Genomic DNA, 25,693 nt, shown 5'->3' with positions numbered 1-25,693 from the left:
AGAACAAAAATTCTTGATTTTAATGAAACTCAACTTTCCAAGGGTTGTTTTTTGTTTTTTTTTTGGTACAATTTTTGCCTTTTGTGTCCTATCAAAGTAATCTTTGCCTACCTCAAGGTCACTAACAAATATTTAGTCTAGATTGAGGGAGGTAGAATGCTTGTGTGTTGGGCGGGAGGGGGCGGGGGGATACCAGGAAGGGTATCTCAAACAAAAACTGACAGACCATGGTATTGCGAGTTTCACAGTTCTGCTGAAGAAACAGGGTATGGAATCTTGATAGATACATTTTAAACGAAACAAATATTTAAAAAAACACAACTATTAACTCCAGAAAACCTCAAAATATGAGAATAGGCAAAAACATAATTATTAAATGCACCATGCCTCAACTTTTGTAGCTAGTCTCCAAATTCAGGCCTCAATACTATCTGTTAATTATACTACTTCCTCAGTGACTCATTCTCACTGTCCATAAAGACAAATTCAAAACTCCTCTTCAGTCAAGTCTATTATCTATTTTGATCAACAAATTGGCCCACAAATACAAAAAAATGATGATATTTTTAAAGTGTCCACTGATTTGTCACACTGTGTCCTAAGTTGGTAACTGGCTGACCTAAACCTGTCATTTCTTTTTTTCAAGCATATCAGTGGCAGGCAGTAACAAACAACCATTCCACAGCCCCCATAAACAACATTTGCCCCATATGTCATGAAATTCTGAGATACTGTGTGGCCAATACCTTCCCTTCTATCTATACCCTATCTAATCCACCACTGTAGTCTCAGCAATGTAATGGTGTAACATGCAGGAGCTATCACCACTCCACTTGTATGTAGTCCCTGTTGCTATTCTCTCCAATAAGTGATTCAATTGCAGAATCTCAACCTTAGAATCAGCTTCCTGACTTGAACTCTCTTAAGGCCAAGTCACCCAATGTTTTAGACCCAAGTTCAGTTTCTGAGCTAAAAATTCATTCAAGAGTGGTTTAAGAAGTATTTCCAGAAGAAGATGACATAGAAAGATCCTAAATTCACCTACCCCCATGGATCCACCAGATCTATAGCTACATACAAACCAATTTCCTCCAGGGGGATAAAAACAAAACAAAAACAAAAAAACAGCTGAGCAACTCCTACACATCAGGTGAACGAGAAAAAGCCCCACTTAGAAATAGGTAAGAGAAGCTGAGCCCGAACCAGTTTGGCTCAGTGGATAGAGCGTCGGCCTGCGGACTCAAGGGTCCCAGGTTCAATTCCGACCAAGGGCATGTACCTTAGTTGCGGGCACATACCCAGTAGGGAGTGTGCAGGAGGCAGCTGATCGATGTTTCTCTCTCATCAATGTTTCTAACTCTCTATCCCTCTCCCTTCCTCTCTGTCAAAAATCAATACAATATATATTAAAAAAAGAGAGAGAGGGAGGCTGAGACACAATCTCACCATAAACTCCAACCCCAGTGCAGCGACCCATAGTCAGGAAGTCAACCTTCTCCCTGAGGAGTAAAGGGTTTGAACCCCACATTGGGCACCCCAACTTTTAAAACCTGCACCTCAGAGATAAGCCTCCAAAATATCTAGCTTTACAAGTCAACAGGGCTAGTTTCTATGATACGCACAGGCCATAGCAAACTGAGGAACAGCTCTTAAAGGACTCACGTGCGGTCACCCAACCCAGAAGGGCAGGCATCTAATTTAATACATATACAGGGGCCTGATGAAATGCTCTCCAAGACAGAAGCTGGCTGGCGCCATCCTTTACTCTTCCTCCGCCTCACTCAAGCTCCCTGGTATCTCCCGGAAAGGAGCTTATACCCTGACCTGAGTCCTGTTTTTGTGGCTACTGAACAACAAACACCTCTAGATCATCTGGCTCTGGTGGCCAGCAAAGCTAAAGCTCACGGGTCCCGCAGAACGGTAACAAATGAAAGATTTCTTAACCAAATAAAACTGGCAGGACACAGCAAGAGGCAAGACTGAGTTCCCAATCTTTCTGTGAAAGGGGCCTACTGGCTCATCTTCATAGCTGTGTCCTGAGGGGCAGGTTTCTAATTAAGCACACATGTAAGGGCTGACTAGAAACTCTCCAGAGATCCTGGAGGGCCGGTGCTAGCTTTGAGCTCTCCCTCTGCTGCGCTGCAGAGACGAGTATATCTCCCAGAGAGGAGGTTGTACACACGTCTGGTGCCCTGGTTCTTGTGGCTGCTGCCCAAGGGACACTCCCGATCACCTAGCACTAATGATCTGCAGAATCTGTATTCATGGGCCGATCCCATGACCCTGTAATAAATGGAGACACAGTTCTTGGCTGGCTACCACACTGTGCACAGCACAGACAGCAGACTGAAGCACACCAGACTTTCTGTGAAAAATGCCTATTTGCTTGTCCTGGAGCTTTGGGCGAGGGGCAGGCTTCCGGTTTGGCATACATCTAGGGGGCCTCTTGAGTTCCTCTCCAGGGATGGAGGCTGGTCAGTGCCATCTTTGCTCTTTCCCTCTACCAGGTTCCAGGTTGGCAGTATCTCCCAGAAAAAAAAGCTTCTACACTCATCTAGCACCCCCAATTTTTTTGCCTGCTGCTTGGGGACACCAAGGAGATGCCGGCCATGTTTCACTGCTGTTTACCCTCAGGTCCTTCATCTTCTAAGCACTTAGTATGTTTTCTTTTAAATATACTAGATATTTAACTTTGATCGAAAATGCAATCTACATGTAAACAAAAAAATCTACATGTAACACGTCCCACATTTTCCTTTAAATAGAAAAAAGTGCTAAATATCTCTTCATAGCCTATTTGGCCAAAGGTGTCCCACCTATGGTTTTAAAAACAGTCTGCAACTCAATGTTCTGAGATCCTTTCTTGAACTAGAACTCATTCTGTTAGAGAAGTCGTACTGATATTGTCCATAGTCTCTAAAAGGCGAGGATGGTAACCAGGCTGAAGGCAACTGGGAAGAGACTATAGCAAACTGAGGACCATTGAGAAATTGTGCAGAGGCAACTCTTATCAACAAAACACTAGCTCCTTCAATTAAAGCAGAAGAATGCCACCTATCACAGCTGACCCAACGACAGCCACTGGTCCATTTCTTGCTGCCAGGATGGCTCTTGTTAAGGCTCCACTCTTAATGGAGTTTAGGGGTCCTCCTTCCTCCCAACTTGAAACATACTGCAGTCGATCATGGAAAACTGACCTCCCCGAACTGCAAAGCTTCCTCCCTACTTCAGAGCCCTGGTTTTTACAGTTGTCAAACTCCCTCGTAATCTGTGGTTCACTCCCAGTGGAGAATTGTGAACACCTTTGACTGCTTGAAAGCTGCCACCACCTATGGTACCCATCATAAAGACCCCACCACAGTCATCCATAATTCCCCAGGGCAGGGCTCTTGCACGTACTCCTCCTTGATTTCTGAGACAATCTTACAAGTAGCAAGAGTAAAATCAACTATTTTCCATCAAGAGAACCCCAATACAACTAAAAGCACATTTCTCAGCAGAAATTTTGCAGATCAGAAAAAGGGTGGCAACATATACTCAAAGTACTGAAAGAAAAGAATTTCCCAAACTCTATTGGGCACTTTGCTTCAGAATTAAGTGAGAGATAAAGAATTTTTTGGACAAGCAAAAGCATCACCAGTAGACAGATATTACTAGATACTTTAACTAAATTTCTTTAAGGAAACAAAAAGAGGCTAATTAGTAACAGGAAAATGTAGGAAAGAATAAATCTTATGAAACTAAGATGGCGGCATAGATAAACACCGGGAAATAGTTGCCTCACACAACAATTGAAAAATATCCCAAAGGACGGAGCAAACATCGTCCAGAACAACAGGAAGGCTGGCTGAATGTAATTTCTACAACTAGAAGAAAAGAAAAGCACGCTGAGAGCCAGAGGAGCTGCGGAGGCTGAGTGCAGAGGTACGGCGGCGGCTCGCGCGCGCGGAAAGGGGGTGGCACCTGAGGACGCGGCTGTCTTTTTGAATCACAAACTCCCGACTGCTCTGAACTCCGGTTCTGGGAAGTCTCTGGGGACCCAGGACTCATACAGGGAGAGGCTGCTCTGTCAGGCGGCAGCGGGCGAACTTGAGGGCGGATTTCCCTCAGAGGTGCTTGCAGCCGTTACCGGGACACTGAGACGCGCGACTCCGGGCGCGGAGAATCAGCCATAGCTTCTTTCTCCGCCCTTTTGACTCCCTGAGACCCCGCCCCACCCAGGCTGCGGCAGAGGCTTTTGCATGTGAATGTACCTAACTACAGCCCAGCCAGGCAGACCCGGAACTTCCAAGAGAAGGCCCAAGGCCCCGCAGCGGCTTGCATTGCTTCACAGCTGAGCCTCTTCGTGGCTCCTGCTGTGTGGCCTCAGGCAGGGGCTGAATTAGCACCTCCTTAGATCCAGGAGCCACTGTACCCAGTGGTCAGAGGGGGACCATTCTCCCACTTCCGACACAGCTGCTTCCCACAGCCAATTGGCCTGGAGGTCAATTCCTCCCAGTGATCCTACAACAACCAAGGCACCAAGAGTGCACCACGAGTGTCCACCCCAGGTAACTGGGGAGGCTGAGCCACTGGGCCCTACAGGACACCTGACGCGCAGGGCCACTCTATCAACACAGGGAAGCAGCCAAAATGCAGAGACAAAGAAACAGGTCACAATTGGCAGAAACGGAGGAGGGCAGACGACTGGATATAGAGTTCAAGGCCATGTTTATAAGGTTTGTCAAGAATTTTATGGAAACCGCCGATAAATTTAATGAATCCCTCAAGGAGTATAGTGAGACCATGGAGGACGTGAAAAAGGACCAACTAGAAATTAAGCATACACTGACTGAAATAAAGAATAATTTACAGAGATCCAACAGCAGACAAGAGGATCCCAAGAATCAAGTCAAAGATTTGAAATACAAAGAAACAAAAAATACCCAACCGAAAAAGAAAAAAGAAAAGAGATTCAAAAAATATGAAGATAGTGTAAGGAACCTCTGGGACAACTTCAAGCGTACCAACATCAGAATTATAGGGGTACCAGAAGGAGAGAGAGGGCAAGATATTGAAAACCTTTTTGAAGAAATAATGACAGAAAACTTCCCCCACCTGGTGAAAGAAATGGACCTACAAGTCCAGGAAGCGCAGAGAACCCCAAACAAAAGGAATCCAAAGAGGACCACACCAAGACACATCATAATTAAAATGCCAAGAGCAAAAGACAAAGAGAGAATCTTAAAAGCAGCAAGAGAAAGAAACTCAGTTACCTACAAGGGAGTACCCATCCGACTGTCAGCTGATTTCTCAACAGAAACCATGCAGGCCAGAAGAGAGTGGCAAGAAATATTCAAAGAGATGAATAGCAAGAACCTGCAACCAAGATTACTTTATCCAGCAAAGCTATCATTCAGAACTGAAGGTCAGATAAAGAGCTTCACGGATAAGAAAAAGCTAAAGGAGTTCATCACCACCAAACCAGCATTATATGAAATGCTGAAAGGTATTCTTTAAGAAGAGGAAGAAGAAAAAGGAACTCTTACCATTTGCCACAGCATGGATGGAACTGGAGAGCGGATAAATACCACAAGATCTCACTTATTTGTGGAATATAATGAACAACATAAACTGATGAACAAGGACTGATCCAGAGACGGAGAGGCTTTGATTGGACTGTCGGGCCTTGGAGGGAAGGTAGGGGAGGGTGGGGGCAAGGGGGAAAGATCAACCAAAGGACTTATATGCAAGCATATAGGCCTAACCAATGGACACGGACAACGGGGGGGGGGGGGGGGGTGAGGGGATGAGCGGGGGGTGGGGGGGGGTAGAGGGTACACATATGTAATATCTTAATCAATAAAAAATATTAAAAAAAAAGAATAAATCTTATGATAAAAGTAAATATACAATTCAGAATAATGAGGTAAATTATTCACTTATACAGATAGTATGAAGATTAAAAGATAAATAACTATAACTACAATAATTTTTAAGGGATACACAGATAAAATTATGTAAATGGTGACATCAAAAACTTAAAATGTGGGATAGGGAATTAAGAATATAAACTCTGCCCAGCCTGTGTGGCTCTGTGGTTGAGCATTGACCTATGAACTAGGAGGTCAAGGTTCCATTCCAAGTCAAGGCATATGCCCAGGTTGCAGGCTCGATCCCAAGTAGGGGGTGTGCAGGAGGCACCTGATCAATGATTCTCTCTTATCATTGATGTTTCTCTCTCTCTCTCCCGCTCCCTTCCTCTCTTAAATCAATAACAACATATATTTTAAAAAGAATATAGAGCTTTAAAATACATTCAATTTAAGTTATCAACATAAAATAGACTATTTTAAATATAAATTGCTTTATGTAGCTTTCTGGTAACCACAAAGTAAACACCTATAGCAGCTACACAAAAGATAAAGATAAAGGAATCTAAACATAGCACTAAAAAAAATTTATCAAACCATAACAAATGAGGTTAAGAAAAAAAAAAATTACAGAACAGCCAGAAGACAAATAAGAAAATGGCAGTAAGTACATACCAATCAATAATTATTTAAATGTAAGTGGCCTAAATTTTCCAAAACACATAACAAAACATGGAGCTCATAGATACAGAGAAGAGATTGGTGTTTGCCAGAGGAAAGCAGTAAGTGGCGGAGAAATGGGTGAAGGGGGTCCAAAGGTACAAACGTTTGATTATAAAATAATTACTTCCTGGGGATGCGATGTACGTCCTGTGACTATAGTTAACAATAATGTGCTTTATTTCTGAAAATTGCTAAAAAAATTATTAAAAGTTCTCATCACAAGAAAAAAAATTTTGTAACTATGGGTGGTGATGGATATTCAGTAGACTTACTATATGATCATTTCCCAATATATACAAGTAGTGTATTATGTTGAACACCTGAAACTAAAAGAATGTTGTATATGCCATTATATCTCTAAAAAAACCACGAAGTACTCAGACATAGAATTAACAAATTTGTGAAATATGTGTATGCTGAAAACTATAAAAAGTTGCTTAAAGATCCCACTAAATAAAGACAGAGGAATTTTCCATGAAGAGCTTATAATATAGTTAAAAGTGAAATTAATATAAAAGGAACTTAAAAATTATTAAATACTTTTAGTATGTTTTTCAAGATAGGGTAATAGTATGATGTCTCAATTTGCATATATTTCCATTTTGAAAGCCTGGAAAAATGTTTCAGCAACATAAGGCAAAACTCGTATATCCAGAAAAGACTTCTCCCTTTATTCTACGAGAGAGAAGCATATAAATTCAATGACCTTCTTTGTGCCTATTACTGCCCCCAAAGTAATTTATAACATATAATTCTATCTCTAGAAAGCAGTTAAAAACTGTCTCAGAAACTGAATATGAATAAAAAGTATGAACAGGAGCACAAATTTTAAAGCCTTCCATGCCAAAAATTTAATAATTGTCTTTAAGCACAAATCTTTTTTAAAATGAAAACACAAGTTGGATTATGGGCTCATATTTGTCACACAGCAGCTACAGATGAGACTTCTTAAGAATTAAATGAAGTTCTTGAACCACTGAACATAAGCAACAGCTGGCAACTTATTTCGGCAACTATGAAATTACAAATTCTACCCAGTTAGTGGAAGTGGGTGGAAAATTCACCTGGAGTGGAATAGTGAAAGCTCATTTTACCAATTTCAAAATTTATCCCCATATTACACCGGCAGCTTGATGTGGGCTGGGGGGCAGAGTGGACTAGTTAAAAGGGTTATATTTCTTAAAGTGTAAATATACACTTAAAGTTTAAACCTATCTGTAGCCTACATCTTAGTGTCATCAGTTCCAATACGTTGCTTTCTTCCTAATCACCAGTCAAATCAGCTCCTTTGATAATTGCAGTACATGAGGTGTCCAAAGAAGGGAATTCAGCCTGAGAGGATGTCACAATGAAGAAGTGCAGGTGGCCAAAGGCCTGCAGGTGAGGCAGCGTTAGAAAATGGCCTGCTCTGTCTGCATAAACTCTCCTAGCTTAGAGGCACCATCTTTAATGTTGCATTTCCTATATGTGCCTGGAATTGTTAACGCCTGATAAATTCTGTAAGTTACCATGCTTCCATTTAGTAGACAATTTGATTATTAATCTAATTTTATTCAAACTTAACAGACGTTCTCACATCCTAAAAAGACTCCTATATATAAAGAAGGTTATTTCAAAGATAAATTCTAAAGAAATTTTTAAGGAATCAGCAAAATTAATTTAAAACATAGATTTGCCTTTATTACTTTTTATTTTACTTATATTTCTTTGTATTACTTTGCATTTATTTACTATATACTATGTTTTTGCACTGACTTTCAATGTAAAATTATGTATGTTTACATAAAATAATGTTCAGCTCCAATAAAACCATAAACGGATTACTTTTTAAAGTGCAGTAAATATTTAAAACATTTAAGTAATAAAAATGACCATGAATCCTGTGACATTAAAATATCACACTATTCCCCACAAAATAGTTCAATGAAAAAGAGATGCTCCCTGATATTTTACATAGAGTTTGTGTCTTTATCTCTATTCTCAAATATTTCTTTTAAAACTAATGCTTTTGTTCCTTGTAAGATATCTAATCCATTGTTAGTGCATATTTATCATTTATGATTGTAAGTAATTGTTTACTAACTAAAATTTTAGGGTAAAAATCATATTCAAAATACTCTCTATTTTTAAAATGTCATTTTTTATACTATTTTTAAGTAGCTTGCTATACTGTTTTGTGGATTTAAAAAAACACACAACACTTCCACTTCCTACATTAATGAGGTCAATTTAGCAGATACTGAAACCTTAAGATAAGAGTTAATGCTTACTGCTCATCATCATTGAGAATTTCAACAGGACAGATCAACTATACCACACTTATGCTTGTAGACTATTTTGCCCAGCAGCTCAATCAGGGATAAAGACCCTAAATTCATGTTTGTATCAAACTGATACAAGTTTTTTTTCAACCTGTATAAAAACTTATCATCCAAAGCATATTAAAAAGAAATGTAATATTTAACTTTAGCAAGGTTGCTAAAGTACTGACAACTAAATAAATACTCTTATTTTGGCAATGACCCACAAAGTTAACTTCTAGAGCATTCAACCTAATGTAATAAAGTAACTCATGAAAATTAAACTTTATAATTTTTTCCACTTTTGAGACAAAATATATAAATTAGTAATACCTGTTTATAGCACTTGAAAAATTTCTGTATACTAAAATTGCTATAGTCTATAAGGTACATACCATTTAAAAAACACAATTGGTCAAACATTCTTTTCAGATATATACATATAATTCTACATATAAAGGTGGAAATCAACATTTGTAGCATGAATAGGTTTGATTAGCAAATGTCACCCATGTAGATGTGATTGTCTAATCAACAATGTGTGCCTAATTCTAATCACCATTCTATCTGAAAAATCTGTAAATTACATCGTGAGTTGTAATCCCCCATCCACTACCAGAACATGCCCTGTAATATAGGGTGATTCTAAGAGAAACACAACTGCATGTGCCACATCAATAGGTTCTCCAAATCTCCCCAGAGGGATATTTTTCTTTAAATGTTCTTCATTCAAGGCTTTCGTCATATCTGTATGAACAAATCCTAAAAGAGAAATGTTTATTTAGTAGAAAAGAGTAGATACTAAGACAGTTGCTGAATCTCAAATAAAAATAAATTTGCTCCAGAAAAATATTGTATTACTAATAAACCTGTTTAGGAAATACAACAGAGTTTTGCTAGCAATCAAGTAACCAAGTCTACATTTGTATTTGACTTATTAATGAACATTTATTGAACACTAAAATCTTTGATTTCCAAATATTTGGCCCAATTCATAGCACAATATAAGTGGGTACATATAAACGTGAATAAAAATTATATTCCTTGGGGAACCTAAAGTTTAAGAAGGAAATAGTCACTTGCACCCCTAATTATAATGTAAGGAATATCCTTATAGAGGTATACATAAAGTGCTACAGAATGGATTAATCACAGGAACCAATTTGGCACTATGACAAAATTAGTTCCATTTGCTATAACTAGGACAGCTGATGATTAGAAAGAACAGTATTTCCAGTATTCGTATAACAAAAAATCTTAGGGTCATATCCAATTCTGACAGAAGTATACAGAGAAAATTAAAAATTTAACATGGCGCCCTAACCAGTTTGGCTCAGTGGATAGAGCGTCAGCCTGCGGACTGAAAGGTCCCAGGTTCGATTCCGGCCAAGGGCATGTACCTTGGTTGCGGGCACATCCCCAGTAGGAGGTGTGCAAGAGGCAACTGATCGATGTTTCTCTCTCATCGATGTTTGTAACTCTCTATCCCTCTCCCTTCCTCTCTGCAAAAAATCAATAAAATATATATATTTTTTAAAAATTATCATGGTATTGGAGTGTGCAATAAAGTTTGCAGAGAACATGTTTTAAGGTATAATGTTCTACAGTATAAAATACTATGCAATATATTAAGCAACTAATTCTAAATGACTCATATTATAGATATATGCCAGGATTATAAATTTATTAATAAAATTTTGTGATTGGCCTGAGACACACAAACACATATTATCAATAAAATATTTAATCAGTATTCACTATTCAATAATTTAAGCTTAAAAAAAGAAAGCAAGTAAGTACTCCTCATAAAATGAACAATTATTTAAAAAATATAAAAATGTTTAAGGTGATAATAAATGGATTAAGAGTTAGACATGACATGTGAAGTGAAAGTTAAATGTGCTGTCTCAAAAATAGTTTCCAAATTGACTTATGTTAAAAATAATTTATATCTAAAACTATAGATCAATTTAAATATACTGCCATTTAAAATACCATTAAAGGTGAACTAAGCACTGGATTAAGAGTTAGAATTAAGCCACAGGTTTATTATGCACTACTATGTAATTATTTAATTTTTCTTTGCCTTGAGTTTTCACTTATAAATATCTAAACATTTGCTTAAAAGTCTTGAGAGGAATAATCATAGACACATACATAATATCTTAATCCAGTGGTTCTCAACCTGTGGGTCGAGACCCCTTTGGGGGCCGAATGACCCTTTCATAGGGGTCGCCTAAATACATCCTGCATATCAGATATTTACATTACGATTCATAACAGTAGCAAAATTACAGTTATGAAGTAGCAATGAAAATAATTTTATGGTTGGGGGTCACCACAACATGAGGAACTGTATTAAAGGGTCGTGGCTTTAGGAAAGTTGAGAACCATTGTTTTAATCAATAAAGAAAAAAAAGAAAATTAAAAAAAAAGAAATAATCATAGATTTTTTTCTGTCATGAAACCTATGACAATGACAGCTTTATTAGAAAAAAAAACTGGAAATAAGCTGAATGTGTTTCAATAAGAAATTAGCTATAGAAGTCATGGTACATCCACACAATAGAGCAATGTGCAGGCATTAAAATGTTTCTATAGAAACATTTTATATAAGAGAAAACATTTGTATATTTAAAAAGTAGGTTATAAATAAACTCAATCATACTATTATTAGAAGGTACAAGCTCCCAGTTATAAATAATAAATGTGGTGACTATAGTTAATACTCTACTGTATATTTGAATGTGGTTAACAAAGTAGATATTAAAAATCCTTATCACAAGAAAAAAATGTAACTATGTATGGGGACATATGTTAACTAGACAGAGTGGTGACCATTTCACAATATACACAAATACAGAATCGTTATGCTGTACACCTGAAAGCAATGTAATATGTCAATTTTACCTCACAAAATATATACATTTTTTAAAAACCAAAAAATACTTATACTGCTGACTAAAAAAATATATATCCCAAAATATTAACAGTGATTAACATTAGGTACTAAAATTACAGATAATGGTTATTTTTTCTTCTTTGTACTTAATTGAACTTCCTAAATGTCTATAACACATATATAATATTTTTTGTAAAAAGTTATTGAAAAAAGATACACAGTACTAACTTTAGATTATCTAAAATGAGGGCCTGGAATAACAGAAAAAAATTTATATTTTTGTGTTTTACTGAGAGATTACATTATGAAATAAATCTCCTACCATAAAATCTTACCACATTTATTTTAAAAGTTAGCAACATTTCCCTCAATTCCCTTTCCTCTTTAAGAACAATGAGATGGCTAGAAGGATGCAAGAATAAAAAAAGCAGCTGACACAGATAATGATAAAACTGGTAACCAGTCTTGGCATAATTTTAAGTGAACTGTAAATGAAACACCTACAGTGAGGAGTCAATAATCAAAAGGCAATACAACCATCTCAAGAAGAATGATCATGGGGCTCCTTGATAGCCAAAGTTCAATGGTCTTGAACACACTTACTTTCAAAGATACTTCCAAGAGTGTATTAGAAAGAAAAATTAACCTCACAATTTAAGATAGTTGAATGAATTAAAAGTATAAGTGTAATATTTAAAGCGTATTTATTCCTAAAGAGTTCATGACACAATTATCCTTTATTCTAAGGTCATTCTGAATTCTAGCAAAGTTGGCATAAAATATTTCCCCACTTACTTTCAAACTTTACTATCAAACTCTCAGCAAAAACAAAGCAAACAAACGAACAATCTATGATGTATTTCCATCTTTAAAAAAAAATCAATAAACTAGAGTAAAAATGGTTTACTGAGAGACCTTGCAACTATGATTAACAAATATTAGTCTCAACTTCTCATTGGCTCTGGTGACTTTTTCTCAGGGCAGCATTTTGTGGTAAAAAGGCTGCTAGATTAGGACATTAAACTAGATCCTGTTCCCTACTCTGCTAGCACTATCAGAGAAAGTTAGGACCTGAGGAAAGTTATGCACTCCCTAAAACTATGTGGCTGTTTCTGAATCATAGATTAGTGAGATTTCTTTTAGCTCTACAAAACTACAACTGAAAAATGAAAAATGGATCCCATCAATGGTCCTCATGGCTTTCTTACTTGAAGTTTAGGAAGGTGAGCACCTCTTAAAAGGACCCTCAGTTCTTACACTGGTAGTTGTGTGGAGGTTAGAATATCCCAATTCAACATGCTTATCTGGGGTTTTTTCCTTATTCTGCTAAAAGAGACTGATTTGCCCTGCTTCTGGGTAGATTGTACAGCTGATATGTTTATCCTTTTAGAGACAAAAACTAAGCTATTTGGAGGTGTTTTCACCCCAAAAAAGGGGGCAGATCTAGAACAGGGCAAGAGATATGGGAGCGCAAACCTTGCAGAGGAGGGAAGATTAGGCAGTGAGACAAGTTCAAGGACTATCTCAGGGAGATGGAGTGGCCTCTGCCACACAGAGATGTGGGCTGCGAGAACAGACTGATCCTCCAATAACAACCAAGTAAGCCAGATATATGGACTAGATGAAGGTTAATATCTCGAAGCTTTTAATATGATCTTGCTCAGCAGTACAGCCTGGATTCAGCGCGGCAATGGTCTGTGTCCATGTTAGATTAGATTTGTAAATGAGGGAGAGAGGTGCCCTCTGAGTCCAGCAATGACTACAAGTCCAGATCTAGGATCACGTTGTTCAGGCACATGCCTCACAGGAAGATTCTCCCTCCACTACTCAAGCTTGGAAGATAGGAGTGCCTCTATCCAAACCTGTACTTGGAATGACAAAGCTTGTGGGGCAGCAGCCAGTCATCACTGAACTCTACACTAAAGCCTAAAATAAAGTAGTTGTCAGAGGCCAAGTTAAAAGGAAAGGGATGAATTTACCAATAATGGCTTTTCCTTTTTGATCATGATGTTTAATATGGACAGCAAGAATATGTCCAAAGACCCAATTATCTGCAACTTTTTCTAACAGACTTATATTTTTTAGACCAGCTTAGGTTTATTAGAAAATAGAGCACAAAGTAGAAATAATTCCCATATACTTCCTTATCACACTGCACCTCTCCCCAACATCTGGTTTTCCCTGACATCCTGCCTTAGTATGTATACTTGAAGAAACAATATGGATATAGTATTATCAAGCCAAGTCCATAGTTTACATTAGGATTCATCCTTTGGGTTGTACATTCTGTTTTGACAAATGCATAATGTCATGTATCCACCATTACAGTATCATACACAATCGTTTTACTGCCCTAAGAATCTATCTGCAGCTTTATAAACTCATATATCATCCCCCAAAATATCATAAATCAAATAAAAATGTGCAGCTAGTCTCCGACGATAAACTACTTCAGCTCTAACAAATTTCAATGTCATTTTATGCTGTAGCACATGAACCACATAATCCTCATTGATGCCTATATTCACAAGGCACTGCATATCAACAGTCTTTTGGGTTCTATAAAAGACCTGAGCAGAGATATTAGTAGCTCTTAAACGCTCCACACCCATGTTCCTATTGCTTTTCAGTTTGTGCTTTCTCTCCTTAGCCCCACAAACTTTCACTTTACTTGTAATGTTCCAGAAATTGGCTCTACTCCTCAGTTTACATACATATTTACAATGCCTTTCAAGCTGGGCTATAAAAATTATGAACTACCAGTAGGTACCACTCACTATCCAACTGATGGTGATATTACTGATCACTTGTTGCACAGTTAGAGGTTTCCAGCTGACTACAAAGCTACAGATAACTGAAATGACATGCACTCAACCAACATAGAACAAGGATACTGCTACTTTAATTCAGTAAATGATGACATACACATTATTGCTTTTTATAAAATACTAGAGGCCTGATGCACGAACTTCATGCAAGAGTAGGCCTTCCTTTCCCCGGATGCCAGCACCAGCTTCCCTCTGGCACCCAGGATCCGGGCTTCCCTCTGGCCGCTGGCAGGTACCCGGGACCCAGGCTCCTTCCCTCGTCCGGCTGCCCTCAGGCACCCGGGACCCGGGCTGGCTTCCCTCTGGCTCCGGCTTCGTCAGGAAGGACATTCAGAATGACGTCCAGTCTAATTAGCATATTACCCTTTTATTATTATAGATGAACTCTTTAGGAACAGGGACACTCCTCATAAAAGCAAGTGTGGTATGTGCTTCTTATCCAATGAGAATTTATATGTGACAAATTCTAAAGAAAATGTATTTCCTTTATCTATTCCTGGCTAGCTATATAGTATAAATAGCATCTAATTTTCATATTACTTGGTCACTATTTTAGCTTTGAACATTTTGGTATACAGCAGAGACTTTATGTTTAAATAAGATACCAGCATATTAGACTATCACCCCCTCCCTCCTCCCTCCTTCCCTCCCTCCCTCCCTTCCCTTCACCTTCCCTCTCTTCATCCTTACCCCATCTCTAAAATCAATAAATACATATCCTTGGGTGAGAATTAAAAAAATAATAATAATGACAATAATAATGACGATATTAAGCAGCAAATGACAGCCTAATTTATTATTTTCCTTTTCCGTTGCTTTTCCTGTTATGAGTTACTTTTTAAATTATGTTCATTAATTGGAAATTCCATTTGAAGGTGACCAGGAAAACTGACATAAAAAGAAACATATTTGTTCTTGATATCTGTCAGGTCTATTAAGAGATCTGGTAAAGAATAGCATTAAAATTACTATTGAAAATAAAGTTAAGAAATAATCTATAGAATCAATTTATGGTGGAATCAATTTAATTGTACTAGTTCAACTTATACTTTGCTTCTGACCAGTGAAGCATATTCATACTATGAAACCTACTAAAGATACATAGCCAATATTGAACAGCCTCAATTTTAGAAACAGGTTTTTTTGTGTGGTATAAATTGCACTGAAAAGATCTTTAGAAACGGTTATACATACAAGTGCACTTCCATAACACTCATAAAACTTCCCTTTGTATACAAACTGCATTCCCACTATTTCGCCTGTTGCCTTGACAACTAATTCACACGAACAAAATTAAGCATTCATTCTTCAGCGTTTCCATAGCATCATACATGTATCTTTATATGCATCACATGCCACTGTAGTTATTTGTTTATATGTCTGTCTTTCCCACTCTACTTAGCTCTTTGTGGCAGAGTATCTTATTCATTTTTGTAATTTTGGAACCTAACACAGCCCTTGCATATAGGAGACACTCCCATATGTAAGCTTGCTGAATGATTTATTATGCATTAAGAACACTTACACTGCCCTTAAACCATCAGCTTTTAAATCACCATGACCTAAAATTAACTCTTCATTACCCACACCACTGCAATCTCTAAAAGAGAAGGAAGGACACACATGCAGTTCCAAACCACAAATGATCTATTCTCCACAGGAACGAGGCTAACACTGAAATCAATCAGGCTGTACAAAGCATACACAAACACAAAGCAGTGCCAAGGTGGCAGGCAGCTTTTGGATTATCCTTTTTTTTTTTAAATGGGTGTACTGTATGTAAACCACAGTCTATCAAATGTTCATGGATTTGGAATGCTTGAATTAATCCAGTATCTGTGATGAAACAATGCATTTGGATGCAGGGGCATTCTACAGCAAAAGGACTATCAGAACATTTGACCATTCCCTGATCTCTGTTGGTTCAACACCAGTGCCAAATAAAAACACCAACTCTAGTGTCCAAACTGAAGCCACTACTTCCACTTATTCTTTCTTACAAACAACCAATAAGTGAAACAAATGTCTTTTCTTAATATAGGTAATCAATTCTTAAATAACTACAGTAAGCTAACACAAAATTCCATGGCTAACTGACAGAGGTACATGAAAACACTCATTTACTTCAAAAGTCAAGTAAATACCTAACCAAAATTTCTATCACACCATCTAATGAGTGATACTGGTAGATTCAAGTTTTAGCACATTTTTATTATCCTCTTAACTACCCCAGGCAATTTTATCAACTAGTAACTTGGCAAAAGGGAAGTAATATAAAGGTCAAAGTTACAAAATTGAATAATTCCAGATGGTTTACCAGACCACATTAGCAAAAGGACAAAAAAAGACCTAGGAAACTTCTAATGATACAAAGGAAATCTAAGGGGCCATTACTTTTAAGCTTACCTTAGCTGGGAATGAAAAGATAAAGCTTTTAGTAACAGTCCTGACATAAACCTTCAGCTAATCATTCTCTCCTAGGTCCCAGTCTTCTAACCAGTAAAAATGACTGGAATAAATGAGCTACAAGGTCCTTTCCACCTCACATTTTCCCATAATTAAAATTTAAAAGTAAAGATTTTAAAGATAATATAAGGTACAAGGAATTTTTTCTAGTCACCAGTTCATTATTTGATTCTTTTCACAATCATTTTATAATTATTCTACCCAGATATCAATCTATGAGTACCAATTAATAGGCCAATTAATGGCTCCCTTCTCTATAAATAAAAAATAATAATAATAGAGTTTCTTTGGCCTATAGCAACCTAAACTATAACCCTGATCATTAGATTTTAATATTTTCCAATTACCAATTAGTAACAGACCAAGTTCATTGGCTTTGTGTTCCATTTATTCCAACAATATTTTCAAGTAATGTGGAATACCCAAAGTCAGCATATAAAAGGAGCAGGTGCACAAAAAGATTCCTCTTGACTTCTTAAAGGGGCTCTGATTTCACACTTCCTCTGTCTTACAGGTGAATTGCCTCTCTATTGGCTTGGGTTTTCCTTCATGATTAACAAGAACACAAGTGTTCCTGATGGGTTCCCTAAAGGAAGGCAGCTCTATTGCAAGTTTCCCACTGTGACTTCTACTATTTTGAAAATTCAGTAAATAGCCACCTCTCTATCCATCTTCACTGTTGGCCACAAATCTCAGTTCCTCCTGCACATGGAACAGAACTTGTTGGTGCCAGAGTCCAAGTGTTCTCATTTCTGTTACGACGCACTACAACCTTCCTCCCCACCACATTACACAATGAGCTTCCACTCGGTCATTCAACAGGCAGCTGCTGCCAAAATCACTTTAAAATCTTATTACTTCATGGAATGACTTTAAAAAAAGATCTTTCTTCCTCCTGAGTTTGTGTAAATCTCTTTTTTTCCTCCTAATTTTCCTTTGCGTTGAATTTCTAACATGAACCTGGGTAGCTCTCTGAGGTACAATGAAGTCCAGTGAAAGGGATCTTGTCTATTTGGAAAAGATCATTGTATGACCTCTAGCAACTCTTTATCTGTACAAATACTGACTTTCTGGAGTAATTAGATCAGTCAGTATACATGGCTGTTTTGTGAAATGTGCAAACAATATCACCTATGCAGCGTTATTTCCTCTGAATTGTACTGTCATTAAAAGCATATTGTTGTACAGAGCTATTCTGATATTTTAAATATAAAGATGTATTGTGTTCCCCACACACACACCTGAAATTGTTACATTCTTAATTTATAACTGATTTTTAAAGGAGACGTTTATCTTGTAATTTTAATTTGGGAATAAGTTTTCAGTAAAAAAAAATGCAGCATGGTTTATGCAAACAAAACAATCGGGCATTTCTGTTGGCCTCCTCCTTGAGCCTGGTGCACAGCCTGGCAGTGTGGCCTGTCAGGACGCAGGGGGGTCCTCCTGCATGTCGCTACTCAAGTGTCTAGTGGCAATGCAGATACCACGCTCCTGCACCAATATATGAGAAGTGCCTAATGATGCTGATGTACTTACAATCTCTGCAATTATTGTATAAAGCCATAAATATATATAAATTATGTCTAAAAAGAAAAAAGTTTTCACTGACCTGGAGCAACCACATTCACTCTAATTTTCTTTCTTGCTACTTCTTTAGCAAGAGCACGTGAAAATCCAACCAATCCTCCTTTAGTAGCACTGTACACAGACTGACCAGCATTGCCTTTTAAACCAATAATACTTCCTAGAAAGAAAAAAGAAAGGCAAATTCAAACCAATTCACTGGGGTTATTAACTATGGAGATAATTTATACTAAGAAAAAAAAAGGTATAAATCATTTTGCTTTGTCCTTTGCTAAAATTAGGAATTCTGGCCATTGTCACTTGGGTGGTAAGAGTCTGAATCTGCTCCAGAAAACAGGAAACAGGATTTGAAAGAGGCTTACTTGAAACCTCAAATGCCAAGTGGGGTTTGAGAATTGATCCATTAAATGAAAGAAACCCACTTCTATCTCTGAATGAGTCAGACAGAATAAAAATTTTACAGTATTTATAGCAGCTTCCAGTAGGAAGAGGATTAAAACCAGAAAAAGTCAGATAATGGCTCATTAATTTTATGATTCTATAACACAGACATAAGGAAGCATTCATTCCCACCTAAAAAAAAAGTTAATCTGAAGATAAATCTCACTAAATTTGAATTACTGTCCATCTAACTAAGAAAACTTCAATTACAAACTTTTGATAAAACTGCAATTAGTTACCTTCAGTGATGTAGTATAACTCGCATTGCCTACTAAAGATTCTTAGATGGCCTCATTTATATGAATATGAAAGAATAATTTATAATTCAAATATCAACTGTATGAAAATAAATTCATACAAAACTTAAGTGGGGAAGTAATTTTCTGCACCAGTGAGTAACCTGTACTTATGGTATAAAATTAAGCAAAAAAACCTCACAAAATATTTGAAGTAATTTTATTTTAGAAAACATTCCAAATACATTTCATATTATAATCAACAAGTCCAATATTAAAATGCTTATCTACATTGTATCTTAATAACAAATGATGAGAACGTGAAGTACAGAAAGAGAAAAGAGAGCAGACAGAGGAAATGAAGATGGACAGAGCAAGGTGGATTTGGAAGAGAGAGGAATACATAGAAACACAAAAGAGAAAAAAATATACAGCCATGGAAAAAAGGCCAAAGGAAACTATAAAAGCTTTGGTTTAGCCCTAGCCAATTTAGCTCAGTGGATAGAGCTTCCGCCTGTGGGCTGAGGGGTCCTGGGTTCGATTCCAGTTAAGGGCTAGATCCCCAGTTGGGGGTGTTCAGGAAGCGGCCAATCAATGATTCTCTCTCATCACCGATGTTTCTATCTCTCTCTCCCTCTCCCTTCCTCTCTGAAATCAATAAAAATATATTTTTAAAAAAAGCTTTGGTTCATGCCACATACTATTGTTCTTCTGGTCAAAAGTGATAACTTCTGAAATACCATCTATTTTCTAGAAGTTTAAAGTAGTCCTTTCTGTAATAAAATTCTCTTAACTTAAATTCTAATTTTATTTACTTCTAGTACAATTCTAAAGTTTTGCATGCATACAAGGGAGTGACGAGGATTTTTTAAATACATCTGAAAAGGAGATATTTTGGAGTTAAACAAATACATCCCTGGTTATCGGGTGATGTATACCAGAGCTTTCAAGAACCTAAATCATTATCTGGCTATGTTAGAAAGCAAAGGTCGGTTCTCTTAATAATCTTTTATAAGGAAACCAATCTCATATTTTTAAGGATAAATGTCAAAAATATGCTAATGCTTATTAGCACAATATTCTTTTCTCATTTTCAAATAAGAAAAACCCTACGTTGTGCTTGGAAAGACATTTCCTATATTAAAAAGAATAGGGTCATTTACTTCAATTAGAAAATATTTCCCTTTTGTGGCTTTTAAAGGTATTATCACTTAAAATTAACAGGCAGATGGTATGCCACTATTTTCAATGACCAAACTGAAATAACATTTCAAATCATTTTGCATTTTAAGGTCTACAGGCACATAGTACACAGTTGATTCACCCCATGAGTCAGATGAACTGAAGACAATAGGTTACTTATATCCAGGCTTTAAAAAAAATGAAAAAGTTACTCTTTTCTTAAAAGCTTTCTCTGAAACCTCTGTACTTGATTTGTCAATGACCCAGGCAGCTGCTCTAGACATCATTTTTAGTCCCCAGTATATAACATGTCCAATTCCTTCTCCACGTTTTAAAAACTAGGTTTCACATAAAAATCAGGATGTACAATTTCTCTTTAAAAATCAAAACAGCTGGCAAAACTGGGACCGACCACGTTTGTACATAGCAACATTCTACTAGATCTGAGCAGTGCTAGCTCCTGCCATTCCAATGGCCTCTGGACACCAAAGCTGGGTCTTTTGTCATTTATCACATGGCTTGTGCTGTCATTTTTCTAATACCTGGTGGTGTCAACTCATTCCACACCTACTTGACCACTATACAGATGTGAATTTGTAATTCCTGTTGTACTCATTCATCAATTAATCAAATCCGTTCTCCACAGATAATGACACATTTCATCCAAGTTTCACCCATGAACACATTCCAATTTAGTCAATTAAATATTTTTTGGGTACTGAAAGATAACTATAAATTCACAAAGGTGAAGACTCACCTATATTAACAATAGATCCTCTCTGTTGTTGAATCATAGTTTTCATGGCAGCTTTGCAGGTCAGCATGGAACCCAAAAGGTTAGTATGAAGCTGCGATATCATATCTTCAGTTTTTGTTCGTACTAAAAGGCTATCCCTAAAAATTAAAAGCACAAAAATTAAAAATCAAGAAATATATAACATTTTAATGAAAGTAGAGTATTAAAAAATGCTTCATATCTAAGCTAGAATATCTAAAAAGTCCCATTTTAAATTTGGTTTGAGAGGCACTAAAATAACAAGTGATAAGCCAGAAATGATCTGCTTGGAAGCCAATTTCCTATCCCCGCAGATAGAGTTGCAAATATTCCTGACTGTGAAAAGTGGTGCCATGTAACAAAAACAGCTTGAATTAACTGAGCAATTACTATATTAAGCCTTCCTTGTTTAATAAAATAACATATTATTCTAAATATTCTGTCCAAAATTCACCATTAAAAAAAAAAAATACCAGCTGTGATCCCATTAATGTTAAGTTCATGAATTGACAAAACTTATATATGATAACAGAAGTCAAAATAAGTGTTACCTATAAGGAACTATTAACTGGGAAGAAACAGAGAGCTTTCTGAAGTACTGGAAAAGTTCTATAGCTCGAGATGAATGTTGATTACAAGGTTAAAAATGGTGGAACTGTGCCCTTATTGTATTATCTCAAAAAAAAAAAAAATGCAGGGACTTACAGACCAAATTTTAAAATACAGTTTTTATGACAGTGGGTGGGGAGTGAAGGAGGGTGGGGTGGGAACTGGGTGGAGGGGAGTTATGGGGGGAAAAAAGAGGAACAAATGTAATAATCTGAACAATAAAGATTTAATTAATAAAAAAAAAATACAGTTTTTACTCCAATTAGAAGTAAAACAAGTACCTAGCCCATGCGGTTGAGCATCAGCCTATGAACCAGAAGGTCACAGTTTAACTCCTAGTCCAGGGTTGTGGGCTCAATACCCAGTAGGGGGACGAACAGGAGGCAGCCAATCAATGATTCTCATCATTGATGTTTCTCTCTCTTTCCTCTCTGAAATCAATAAAAACATATGTATATATATATATTTTTTAATGTACTTAAATTAGGGACCAACCTGTTAATTCCAGCTGCATTTACCAAGAAGTGAACAGGACCTAAGTTTTTCTCCATCTCTTCAAATGTATGTTTAACATCATGCTCTTTGGCAACATCACAGCTAAATGCCAAATGACCACCTAAAAAGCAAAGATCAGAATTCATTATAAGTTGTAAATGGAACGTAAAAATTATTTAGTATACATTTGTTAAGCAACTACCATGAGCTAGGCCTGTGCTAAACTAGAACATAGAGATGAAAGATGATGTCATGGGTTCCTGCTCCCAAGAAGTTCAATCTAATAAAACTGGAGTGGGGGCAGTGGAGAACAAGGAAAAATAAAGTAATACTACAGAATATACACCTTAAAACTTGTTTTTAATCAACAAAAAGGGAAAAGCCTTTTTGGGGGTTCATAATGCTTTGTAAAATTTACCTAACAATACTTTTATCTTTGACACTGACCCCACCTACTCAATCCATCAATCTTCTGGGTTTTATATTCCTTTTTTGAAACTTATGTCTAATTCTCTTAGGGTTTTGTCCAGTTTTTTTCCTGGTCCTGCCCTGAGCATAAACTCTAGGGTTCCTTTTTTCTTTTTCTTCTTCATTATGGTACATGTTTTATTATTATTACTCCTACTATTCACCACTACTATTACTATTATTCCAGGCTGACCATTAGGAGAGATTTTTTTAAAAATGTTAAACTACAAACCATGAAAACTTTTCACTCAGAAACAGTTATTTTTTTTAATGTTCATTTTTTCAAATGTTTAAAAAACAAAAAGTTACACTTCAAAGAGCACTCTCTATTTAATAATACAGCATTTTAACACTCTGAAATGTAGATATTTTTAACTAATTTTTGGCAGACCCTGCCTACCTGTTAACATTAGAAGTACTCCCTTGGGCCTTTAAAAGCAGTAAATCATTGGGAAGTCACACTTCTGGGTGTAAGCCACTCATGGAACATGACTCAAAGAAATGAAAGGCCCAAAGCATCCTGTCTCTCACTCATGGCTTTCATCTGAAGAGCTGTTGGGTCCACAACAACCCTTGAAAGCTCAGCCAACAGTTCCCATCTAGTCCAGCAAACATGATGGCTGTCGTGACTCCATAAGGACCACCACTTGTTCGCCCCTTTGTCAAAGTAGCATAATAGCAAGGAATATGAGCAAGAAGCATTCACTGAAACTCTCCCTGGTCTATAACTTAGGTGTGTGTGTTTTCTTTTAGAAAGTCTAATATTCTTCTAACCAGTGTAACCAATTAGGGTGAACTCATGTTAATGGTTCCAGCCACCAGATGCATCCCCAGGCCTCTATTCCTGGTAGTGAACGAGGTGCACCTGTCCATCCTAGCAATTAAACAAATTGCTGCATCATAATACCTCCTTACCACCAAGAGACTGAAATTCGGAAAACAAGTAAATGATCCAGTATGAAACCGGAGGAAAATAAAGCTGAGGTTTAAATGTAATTAAAAGGAATCTGGCAGAACAAATTCTCAATTGTCCACTTGTAAAAGTGACCAAAAGAATTTAATAACGAATTAAGTGCTTATGGAGCAAAGCAGGTACATCTCAAAACTGGCTGCAACAGTTTGGGGCATCCACACACAGGCAGGAACAGCCCTCAGCGAGAGGGGCCAGGTGTTGAAGCGCCTACCTTTCCAGCCTCAACTCCCTCCCGCCCAGCCCTGCCTCCTGGCCACCTGTGATCTTGCCCTGATGGGTGAGCCCCTTGCCCTACATACAAAGTTAGCTGCTGTGTGGCTCTCCTTCCAGACGCCAAAACAAAATAGCTCCCAAGGCCAGCACTAGGGGGGTGGGTGCCTATTAATAGGGCCTCACAAGACAACTAAGTCTCAAGGACCCCAAGCGTCCAGCCCCTGGCAGGAGGCGCTTTGCGGGAAATGGGGGGGGCGGTCTCTGAACAGCTCGGGAGGGGTGCTCCTGCACGTGGGCAGCTGCATTTGCTAAACCCCAAAGCCCTAAAGGCCAGACCCGCTCCCTTTACAAACGAGGGTACTTAAGACTTAAGGAGCTGGGACCGCAGCCACACAACTGCACAACTCCACCTGGATACCTACCGCCGAGGTCACCGGCGGCGGCTTTGGCCACTTCCAGATTTCTGGCGACGATGGCCAGTCGGTAGCCCTTCTGGGCCATTAACTGGGCCACTGCCCTGCCAATGCCCCGGGAGCCTCCAAAAACAGCACAGACTTTGTCCATCTTGGACCGGGGAGTCGGAAACTTGGAAGAAAGAGGGCTAGGAGTACCAGCCCCTTTCCAGACTTCCAGACTCGCGACTTTTATATCACCGCCGCTGGGCGAACTAACCGCCGCGAGAAAAGCAGCCTGTTCCCCGCCTCCTGCCCCGACTCTGGCCAACCAGGAGGCCGGGAAGAGGCACTAAGAGTAATGCGTCAGCGCGTCGACGTCTGCGCGCACGGGTTCCCAGGCGCCGCGCCCAAAGAAGACACTGGAGTGAATGAGCCAGGCTGGCCAAGGACTGGCCCGAAAGGGGATGCACTGCATGCTGGGACTTGTAGTCTTGATGCAGAAAGGGAGGTGGCATAGGCCTGCTGCTAAATGAGAAATGTACTCCTTACCCCATGGGACGTGGGGGGGGGGGGGGGGGGCTGGGGTGGGGAGCGGGGCTGTGGTCAATATTAGAACCCTGATTTCCAACCACTCCAGTTTGCCTGGAAGTAATTGGGTTGTTACGACGCTGGACTTTACGTTTTAAAATCAGGACAGTCCCCATGAAAACGATACAAGTTGATCACCATAGAACCCAGAATATAGGCAGTTATAAGTGAATCTTCGATTGGGGTGATGGCTGCAGGTGCCCTTAACCCCAGCGTTGTTCAAGGGTCAACTGTACACTATTTGGAGTTCCAGTGTCTGCCTTTCACCCAGTGTTTGTCTTTGGCTGGGGAATGCATGCCCTACTTGGAAGAAGTGGTCCCTAAATATCAGGCTCATACCAAAACCTATCCTACCTGTCCCTTCCCTCAAGTTGCCACAGAAATGGGCCTCAGCTCAGCTGGACATTACCATTTCTCAAGAGGTGTTGCCCTATCAAAAACACCATATAAGAGGAGCTCAAGAAAAGTTAATTGAATGATTGAATACTCTTGCAGGACTCATAAAACAAGCATCAGCTGCTGCAAATATAGGTGCTAAGTACTCAGAGTTAGTAAAGTAAAAGTTGAGCATTTGTTACGATTATACTGTAAAAAAGGAAGCGTTTCTTGATATAATATCATTAGAGATGAAGGTAAACAATATCCCCTACTACTTAAAACACA

General features: G+C 38.0%; 1 protein-coding gene and 1 pseudogene across 2 annotated transcripts; both read right to left on the bottom strand.

Moving 5' to 3' along the window:
- Nucleotides 1-2,816: 2,816 nt before the first annotated feature.
- On the bottom strand, nt 2,817-8,953 carry LOC308520229 (mitochondrial import inner membrane translocase subunit Tim17-A-like; annotated as a pseudogene). Its single transcript has 2 exons — nt 8,890-8,953; nt 2,817-3,448 (listed from the first exon to the last, which is right to left on the bottom strand). The product of its transcript is annotated as a mitochondrial import inner membrane translocase subunit Tim17-A-like (transcript).
- A 505-nt stretch (nt 8,954-9,458) lies between these two features.
- LOC308519638 (3-oxoacyl-[acyl-carrier-protein] reductase) lies at nt 9,459-24,758 on the bottom strand (the record flags this gene model as incomplete). The annotated part of the gene is made up of 5 exons (XM_081091741.1): nt 24,470-24,758; nt 22,394-22,514; nt 21,272-21,408; nt 18,681-18,815; nt 9,459-9,637 (listed from the first exon to the last, which is right to left on the bottom strand). The coding sequence occupies exons 1-5, from the start codon at nt 24,609-24,611 to the stop codon at nt 9,459-9,461; spliced, it is 714 nt and encodes a 237-aa protein (XP_080947867.1). The 5' UTR covers nt 24,612-24,758.
- Nucleotides 24,759-25,693: the final 935 nt, after the last annotated feature.

This window comes from Myotis nattereri (genome assembly GCF_964212035.1).
Source record: "Myotis nattereri genome assembly, chromosome: 5".
Taxonomy (NCBI): domain Eukaryota; kingdom Metazoa; phylum Chordata; class Mammalia; order Chiroptera; family Vespertilionidae; genus Myotis; species Myotis nattereri.
The sequence above is the reverse complement of the archived record's forward strand: the minus strand, read 5'-3'. Positions and strand labels throughout refer to the sequence as shown.